The sequence below is a fragment of the Patagioenas fasciata genome, chromosome 18 (genome assembly GCF_037038585.1).
Source record: "Patagioenas fasciata isolate bPatFas1 chromosome 18, bPatFas1.hap1, whole genome shotgun sequence".
NCBI classification, from domain to species: Eukaryota; Metazoa; Chordata; class Aves; order Columbiformes; family Columbidae; genus Patagioenas; species Patagioenas fasciata.
Window position 1 is genome coordinate 5016378 of NC_092537.1, and position 9715 is coordinate 5026092.

The 9715-nt window shown below is 50.3% G+C and overlaps 1 protein-coding gene across 1 annotated transcript; it reads right to left on the bottom strand.

The window, feature by feature from the left end:
• Positions 1-1517: 1517 nt before the first annotated feature.
• Positions 1518-7276, bottom strand: OTOP3 (otopetrin 3). Its single transcript, XM_065852565.1, has 6 exons — positions 6886-7276; positions 5636-5772; positions 4831-4889; positions 4028-4146; positions 2446-3377; positions 1518-1688 (listed from the first exon to the last, which is right to left on the bottom strand). The coding sequence occupies exons 1-6, from the start codon at positions 7274-7276 to the stop codon at positions 1518-1520; spliced, it is 1809 nt and encodes a 602-aa protein (XP_065708637.1).
• Positions 7277-9715: the final 2439 nt, after the last annotated feature.

The following is a 9715-nucleotide window of genomic DNA, read 5'->3' on the forward strand; positions in this document are numbered from 1 at the left end:
GATTTTTTTTTTTTAATTATTATTTTTAAATTTATTTTTTTAGGGGATCAGAAAGAAACACCATAAATAGGCTCTGATCCCAAGCCCACGCCATTTCTGGGATTGGAATAATAGAGGAACAGAAGCAATAATTAGATGCCTTTTGTACTATGCTACTTTGGCCTCGGTTAAGAGTTATGAAAGATTTTGATAGCAAAAAATTGATTGATTAGAAAACAAGTCCTGCCCTTAAATCTCCTAACCTCTGGACACAAGAGTGGTGTAAGTCAGTGTCAGTTGACTTTGAGAGCAGAGCGAGCCTGGAGATTTCACAAGATAACACATGAAAATTAAATCTCTTTATTTCCATTCATCAGGCTCTCTATTTGGGACCCACAGTCACAAGCCCCCTTTCTCCCCATGTGCTCACAAAGCGTCTCCTACGGAACAGGTACTGATGGTTTCTGGGCAGGCACCACGCTCTGCACCTGTTCCCTGGTGCTCGGTGCGCCTTGCAAAATGTTTGTGTGTGTACAGAGCAGTGGTGAGGATCCCAGTGCTGGGGTGGGGAGGGGTTCACAGCAGATGGGGCAGGAGCTCTTTTTTTGAACCAGCTCTGTCTGCAACGTTGGGACCTTTGCTGTTACACGCTGGTGAGAACATCCCACGTGAGTCAGGTCAAGTAGAGATCAGCCAGAGTACTTCTTGAGTGCTGCTCACCTGAGGCTCTGTGAGGAGAAATAGTGTTTATTCTTAGCAAGGCAAAGTAACGTTATAGCTTCTGTTTTTCAATAGTGAGAAAAGATGCACTGAGCCGGGTGCAGGGCTGAAGGCCTGTCCTGCTCCTCAGTCCTGAGAGCTGCAGGAGCCTGGCGCTCTGGGGTTTTACAGCACTCACACAAGTTCACGTGCCAGATGTCAGCACCAGGAACAAACAGAAGTAGTCCTTCTTCTGACCATTAGAGCAACTACCAATATATTATTGAAAATTACACATAAAAAAGTCTACATTTGGTTTGTTTCTGAATGGGTGTGGGAGCTTCTGGAGCAGCTGGTGCCGATCGGTCTCTTCCGTGCTGCAGGATGGTGGGATGGTGAGCGGTGCTGGGGCTGGTGGTCCTGGACTGTGAGTGTTTAAACTTCTGTGGAGTGTAGGTCCTCTATTTTTTTAATTGCTTTTGTTGAAGGCTGCTCTTGTATTCTTTTATCTGGAAGATTTCAATAGGAGATAGTAAAGTCCCACTGGCTACCACACAGCATCCACTGGTAGATCGCTGGTAGAGAAGTACCAGTGTGCATGTTTCCTTGGAGCAGTGCGCCTGTTAAAGGGCTTTAAGTCTACTCTCTATGGAGAAAAAAATGATAATATAAAGCAACCTCCTTTTCTTCTGAAACTCACAGAGATGTTGTGCAAGGAGAAGTCAAAGCAGAAGCCAGAGGGAAAAAGCTTAAAAGCTTCCATGTGCATGTCTGCTGCTTACTGCGTCTTTGTTCAGCATCATTTCACCCCAGGCTGTGGGGTGGGGAGTCGGTTTGGTTCAGGCTGTGACGTAGATCTCCACGAGTCCCCCGACGGAGTGCATTCGGTAGAACACGCTCAGCGGGAGGCCGAAGTTCACGATGGCAAACCAGGTGGAGTAGCCGTAAAACGACTTTTCTAGTCCGTTCTCGAAGACGGGGTGAGCCCCAAAGGTGGGCATGACCCAGAGCTGAAGAGGGGTAAGGAAAACAGAGGAAAGTCAGAGGATGACAAGCTGTCTCCTACCTGTGCTTCAATCTCTGCACTGGCTCAAGTGGTTGTAGGAATATTGCAAGAATATCACAGGAGTCTCACTGCCAGGGAAGAGAAGGAAAATCCTCCATTTAGACTGGTGACTCCTTGTTTTAAGTCAAACCCCATGAAATTCCTGGAAACCTAATGATGGCCCCGTTGTGCCCCAGCCACTTTCATCTTTCTACAGAATTTCACTGGTTCCTTGGCCAGTTTGTCTTTACTGGATTAAGGCTGTGCTGCAAATCAATGTCAATTCAAGATCCCAGAGCACAGTGTGCTTTATTGGGTGAGTTTCAATCCTGGAGACTCATGTTTACAAAGACTCAGTGCTGGTGCCTCCTGCTTCTCCACCTTTCTTATGAAACACCCTTAATGAATTTGATAACTTTTTCAGAGGCTAAAATTTTGGCGCATGAGGATTTATTAGCTGTCTCCTTCCTGTGCTCAGGAAATGTAGCTGTATTTGACTCTTAGGTTAAAAGGGTGACCTTATAATTATGCGATTTTTTTTTTTTTTTTTTTGGATATTAACAGAAGAAACAGTCTTGACTTGCCCTGCCAGTAGGTTGAACCTTGGTGGGCAAAGATGTCTTGTCTGGCATAGTGACCCAAGAGAAAGGAAAAAGCACGTGTGTATCACAGGTCTCAATGACTCAACCAAACTGCCATGTGGCAGAGAGAACAATACTTACTATGATGTTGCACAAAACCAAGAAGAATGAGATCTCTCTTAAAACTCTTCTTTTCCAACTCAGGTGAGAGTAGTTATGTATATAGGACAGCGAAACTTTCCGGATCTCCTGCCCCAGCTCCAGCACGCTCACGCGTCTCTGGCTGTGGCCTTCCTGAGGCCGCTCTTCTTTAACCTCCTCCGCTTTGTCGGGAGAGGTCTGTGTGTGTTCCTGTCTGCTGCTTGCCGTGGTTTCTGCTTCTTCAGGTAGCTCCGAAGCCGACCCACGCTGCCCGGTGCGTCCGTTGTGTCTGGCCTCGGCTGCTGCTGTGACAGGCTGCCGGTGAAGCCCATCAATGATGAAGACGTTTTGGGTGATGTTCTGAAGGATGAGAAGGACAGAATAGGACAGGATGAGACTGTTCAACAGGTCCCTGGCGTTAGTGGCCACAATGGCAACGATGGAGAAGTAGCACATGCCAATTTGGCCGAGGGCCGCTCCCATCAGCAGGATCACATCCAGGCTGCGGGTTGGGTTCTTCAGTGTGTCCAGCTCCTTTTTTTCCAATGCGTGGATGACCGTCCCAATCACTGCGCTCACGCTCATTACAGGCAGGAGCACAATATAGTAGGAATAATACATCACGAAGGCCTGGATGTTGGGGACTGAGCCGGTGGCCTGGATCTGGTAGATCATGAAGACACAGATCCCGATGACGACAGAAGTGGCGCCCAGCAGTGGCCCAAAGACCACCCCCTGGAGCCTGAAATTGGGCTTGACGTGAGGGATGTGGGGGTGGCTGAGGCGTCTCCCCACGTTCTTCCATATAACATAGAGCATGGAGCAGCAGATGAGGCAGTACTCGGTGTTGAAGGGGTAGAGCAGGATGTAGCCCTTCTGGAAGACTTTGCAGATGGTTTTGTTTGGGCATGTGCACGAACTAGTCTGGTTGCCTGGAACATGAGAAGAGGAAAGCAACAATTACGAGGGAGATGGCCTGGATTTCGTGGGTATCTTTGGGAGTTTCTTGTGTGCAGGCACAACATCTGTCTGTGTATCGCAAAAACTATGATCAGTAGGAAGTGATTGCCACTCAGTCCTCAAGGATTCTGAGCAACAGGGTTTAGCAAATGTCTTTTCCCAAATACTTAGACTCCTGATCAACACCATAGGTGCTGGATGAGGGGGCACCCCTTCCTTCACAGTGAAGCCTCCTCTATCTCTACCCTTGGAATATCAGTTCACCTGTATTTTGTTTTTCTGTATCCTCAGAAAGTAAAGCACAGCAATTCTGCAAGTCTCTTCTAGTCTGACAATCTTTTGCTTGCAGTTGACAGGTAAATGTGAGCAAGAACACTAATTTATGGTGGGCTTTTCCTTTTCTAGCCCTCAGTTCCAAGGTTTCATGTCAAGTCCTCCCCTTGCATGTGAAGGTGTTCTCCCCTTGCAGCCCATTTTCTCAAGACAACCTCCAATAACAGGGAAATCACAGTATTTGGGAGAATTGGTTGTGATATCTGAATTGTGGAGATCAAGAATTGTTTTCTCCCCAGAGATCATCTATGTTAGCCTCACCCAAAGAGATGTGAAACAGGAGCCTTGCCTGTGAATCGCTGCTCCACCTCGCGCAGCTGAGACTCGATCTCCATGTGGATGGTGTCGTTGGTGACGGCCGAGAGCCAGAGCAGGAGGTTGGTGGCTATGGTGAGCATCAGCCCACACCTGGGAGAAGAGAAGGACACTTCTCCAGTACGTTGATTGTGGAGATCGTTTACAACCTATGCGTCCACCTGCCCTCTTTGCTGACCCACACACGGTGTGTGCAAACACAGTGCGTATGTGCGCAGGGGCATCAGTGTGTGACTTTGCACACACAGATATGACTGAACGTGTTCCCATTTGGCTGTTTGCAAAGGAGCAGGGCAGGCTTATTGGTTGCAGAATCATGGAATATCTCAAGTTGGAAGGGACACATAAGCATCATCAAGTCCAACTCCCTGCTCCTTGCAAGACCACGTAAAAACTAAATCCTATGACGAAGAGCTCAGACCAGCCCAGGTCTGTGTGCAATTGAGGGAGGGAAGGCTGAGACATCTCACAGTGATAGAAACAGAGAGGTGAACCCACCTCATCCTCCAGGCACAGGATCGTTCCCTGAGCCGTGCGGGGGGAAGGTATTTGGGTTAGGAGGGAGCAACGAGCTTTGTAGTGGAAAGAGGAAGGAGCTGGTGAGACCAAGGAGGAGGATGGGTCTGGTCAAGTCATAGCTTGGTTCTTGTGATGCACAACATAGAGTCTGTGTGAGATCAGGTGAAGACTATCCTAGCGGGAATAAGGGAGATCACAAGCAGACAGCAAGGAAGAGTTTCTTTAGAGCAGAGGGCAGCTTTTACCCCCTCTTCATACCTGGTCAAGTTGTGCTGGACTTGAATGCAGTCCTTCGAGTGATGCCACAGAAAAAAAGCCTGCGAATGGATAGCGATAAGGACGTGAGCCCGGTGGCGCTGGCAGCCTGCGCCGTGCGGAGGGACAGGCGGGTGAGCAGCACGGGTGTGAGTGGGAGCAAAGCCGCCGGCGTGCAGGGGCGTGCGTGCGCCTGCATCTCGGGCCGAGGCGTGTGCCGGCATCCCCGCGAGGCCACGGCATGTGTGCACCTGTGCCTGACGCCGTGGGAGCTCTACATCTGCTTTTCTCTGCCTTATATGTGTATTTATGGGGGTACTTGCTGTAGTGAGGGGGGCTATTTACATTTTGAATATGGCTCTGGGTCTGGAAAGGAGAGAGTTGCTGTCAGAGTAACAAGTTGGAAATCGTGTGAAATGTTCTTGTGGGATTTTGGTGGGGATATGCCTTAGCAAATAGAGATGCTGGGACTCAGACTGGTGCACAAGCACCTCTCTGGTAAAATCTGAAATTCTCTCTCTCCCTACTTCAGTGCTTCAAAACAAAACCATCTGGATCCTACACTATGTCAGTTATTGCTAGAATGATTTCTTTCTAAATCTTACTACTTTGTTTCTCAATCTGGCACATGAGGAGTGTGGGTGGTATTTGAAATGACGTGTGATGCTTTAATGCCATTAGTGCTCGTGAGAATGCCTCACGTGCACCCACTTTCCCAAGTCTCCCAAATTCCCACCCTACCACCCTTGGGGTCCCAGGAATGGGATGGAGAGAACGAGCAAATTTCCAGAGGGATAAAATATAGTACCTGGGCACAGATAAAAACAATTTCAATACTGGGAAACACAATATCCACTCCGGATTTGCACTCGATGAGAATCGCGCTGTAGCTGATCTGAAACACGTTCAGGAGGATGCTCAAACTGCCGAACAGCAGCACTGACCCTGGGCAAACAGCAAAAGCACCAGTAAATAAACAAAGGCGCGTTTGTGGAGCATCTGGGTCTGGCTGGGGACTGTGGACCTGGCGCTGTTGGATTTGAGTGGAGTTGGAGCCCTTTCCGTTTGGAAGTGTCACAATTTTGAGAGAAGGGGACAAAGGGGAGCCTGATTCCTCAACCTGGGTGCTTTGGCTGGTTTAAGGTATTGACACAATAGCAGGTGTTTTCTTGTGGGAAGAGGATTTTGGGCGTTTTCTGTGCAATGTGGAATGACAGAGGTAAGCTAATGGCAGGTGATGGTTTCTGCCTTGTGGAGAAAACCTGAGTTGAATGCAGATCTGCTGGGGCTTTTGGCAGCACCAACCTGCAGCAGCTGAGACCCTCAAATTGTTTTTCATTTCACCTTTGACACCTTTCTGCAGCTCTAGGTGCTCGGGCACTTTGCAGCTTTCTTCCGTTTAATTCTTTGTGCTCAGTTAATGAGACCACATGCTAATTAGGAACTCCATAAGAGACCAGTGGCAGGGCCACTCGGGGAAGCGCCGTTTCACCAAGTGGGGCAACTGCGGATGGGAAGTCTCCCAGGAAAACTTTCGTGTCACTGGGATGTGACTCACTGGCCGGGTATCTTCCCCTGGGAACAGGACAGTTGTGACGTTAAACAGGGATGAGGGTGGCCTGGGGCCACTGACGCCCTTGGAGGGTAAACACAGTCGTTGTCCTCTCACTTTGCAAAGTGGCCATGCCTAGAACCTTCCTGACGTCTCTCCAACCATGCTGGGAGATGCCTGGGTTGTGCTTTGTGAAGGGACCGCAGGGGGAGGTTGCACTGAGGGCTCAAGGGAAGCCACGTTCAAGATTTTCCAGCTTGCTGTGGTTCTCCTTTGTGGCCTCCACTGTGCCTCTGATTTCCCTCAGCCTCACCCTGCAAACTGGGAGGGCACTGGGAATCTCCTGTACATCTAATTATAATCTAACTGCAACCTACACATCTCCTACAGCCTAACTACAGTTTACCTACATCTGCTCTTCCACTATTGAGGAAAGATTTTTTATTTTAATCTTCTCTATCAAGCACTGGGAAAAGCACAAGATGATAAATAAAAGAAGAACTTACCCCGAATCCAGATGGGCCCAGCGTGGGAGTCCCGGTACACCACGGCGTGCAGCCGCCGGCGGGTGCCCAGCAGGTAGTAGATGATCCAGCACACACATAACACCTTGAGGATGGAGAGCAAGACCCAGACGTCCGCCAGCGTGATGGCCTCGTGGTTGAAGATCATGCTGCTGATGAAGGCGCTGCCCAGAAACACCACGTTCATGGCCAGCAGCCCAGAGAAGAGCTGCCCGGCTTTCTGAGCCTGCCTGTCCCCCTGCTGCACCGAGGAGCAGTGACGGTAGAGCCAGGACTTCTCGTAGTGGATCATGGAGATGCCCGGTGGGGCCGAGGCCGACCTGCGCCTGCAGTGGTGGCAGGGCTTCTGTCTCGGGGCTCTGTTGCCTGACATGGCTTGTCAAGCCAGGGGTCACCTGGTGCATTGAACAAAAGGGAGGTTAAAAGTAAAAAGGTCTTTGAGGATGCGCTGAAATGTTCTCTGCTGTAAAAGCCGCTTGTGGGGTGACCTCCCTCTGTGGCTTCCTCTTCCCGCTCTGACAGCTGGATGTGGAGGAAAAGAGATTACTGTTTAGCCCAGATGAGGCATTAAAAAAACTCCCGTTGGGCAGAGTCGTTGTGGGGCACTGGGAAAAGGCCCTTCTGCCAAAACCTGTCCAGCGACACCTGTGTTCAAATGGGGATCTGAAGTCTCTGCCTGACCCCACCAGAACTGGGAGCTGTTGGGTCCAAACCATTCCCACCCTCACCTTTCACGCGTCCTCTGCGCACAGCCCTGGATTCGGGCTCCCTCCGGTCCCTTTGCTGCAAGGGTTAGGTGGAAATACAGAGCAAGCTCAGATCTGCTCTGGAATTCAAAGCTGCTTGATTTTGGTTGATGGGTCCAACCGCTTCTGTGTGTTTTGGAGCTGTGAGAGTTGCACCACGTTCCTTGTGTGGTCGTACAAATGGTAGCAGAGATAGAGAGAATTAAAAGAGGGTCTGTAGGTTTTGATCCAAGCTGCTGGGAGAAGATCCAACCTCCCACCCAGGCGGGCTGAGATTGGGACTAAGGTAAAACCTGTTTTTCTTTCTTTTTCTACTTGTAGCAAAGAGGAAAAAGCACAGAGCCAGGAGCATAGTGATGCAGAGGAGTTTGAAGGATTGACCCAATAGACAGAGAGAGCCTGGGGGCTTTTCTGTCCAGCTTTTGGAAAAATCTTGGTAGAACCATGTTGCCCATGAGAGAGAAATCTTGCTCGTGTGCAGCAATCAGGAGATATCAGCCGCTCTGTAGATTCAGTACCTGGAAAAGTGTTTTCACTTCAGAGAGTGGCTGTGGCTGTGATGGGGGGTGGCTGGAGTGAAAGAAGAGCCCTGAGATATCTTTGAGGTTGGGGGAGTTATTTGTAGTTGTTTCAGGGGAGAAATTGTCTGAGAAAGGGTTGAAATTTTAGTGCTTCCCTCTTCCTTTGCACGTGCACTGAGGTGCTCAGTCTCCCTTTGGTCTCTGGCGATTCAGTGCACTTCTCTTAATAGAGATTGATCCTAAAATCTTCCCTATTTGGCTCCAAAACTCTCCTAACTTGATAGTGCAGGAGCAAATACCCTCCCATCTCCCAGGACCGTAACTCCTCCGCTTTGGGCTCGGGGCAGGGAGGGGAGCGGCCGTAAAATCAGCAGGATCAGATGTAAACGCGTCCAGGCTGCACCAGGGGTACCTGAGTGCCCAGCCCAGGCTGCTCACACCCCTGGACCCCAAACCCCGGACCCCGAGCCCCGGCTCTTACCTCCCTGGTCTCCTGCTGCCCGGCGCGTGGGAGCAGCTGCCGACACAGCTCCGGTCACAGCCGATGTTCAAACCCCTCGCCAGAGCGTCACCAGGATGCATGTGAGTCTTCCCAACAGCACGAGCCGCCAGGACTGCTCCCCACTGAATGTGAATGTGGCCTCTGCTCTCGGCCCATTGATTTCTTTTTTTTTTTCCTTCCCTTCCACCTTGTTTACTTTGGGTCTATTATTGTCATTGCATTAATTACTCGGTGAGAAGCTCTCGGCTCTGCCAAGGGCAGCCAATGGGGATCAGCTCCTTTATACACCTGCTGGGTTGCCCCATGTCAATGGCCTCGGCACAGGATGTGCCAACTGGTAAAACCACAAGCTGCGGTGACTAATTTGTGCCATGGCCCAGGTGAGTCTAGAGCTAATCTCCTGGCACAGGCTTGTGCTGGGAGTGCTTAGCCACACTGTTTTGACTAAAATCCACTTGAGTTCCCCACTCCCTTGTTTTCAGGCACACGCTAAGACTTTTATTTTCCTCGAGTGGGCCATTACTTTGTGCCTTTATCCAGGGTGCAGATACCCAAACTGACCCTAAAGGCAAAAGTCACAGTTCAGCCCAAGTGCAGGGATGATGCTAATTTGATGCACTTGTGGCAGAAAGGTTGTTTCTGTCGGCGGTGATAGCTGTGACCTGTTAATGCCGATTTTAGAGCCGGACCCTCATGTGCAAACCCCGCAGGCGCAGCAGTGCGGGGTCAGGGATGCTCTCGCTCCAAGCTGCGCCTTCCCTGTTCCATTTCCCATTTCAGGGCAAACTGCTTTCTGTCTTAGGACTCTCTGCTGGGCTGATCTCCTTGGTTTCGTGGGTGGCAATGGGGATTTGGCATTCCTGGCTGAGCTGGTGAGCACAGAGGGTCCATGAGGAGGGGCTGGACCTGTCCATGGAAGGAGCGGAGCTGCCTGCGTGTCCCGGGATGAACCCCCAAGCCCTGCGCTTCTTGCCGCTGGCAAACAGGTGAGCTGGGAGCTCAGACCTATGAAACACTTCCCAAGAAGCTGATATGGGGTAGCA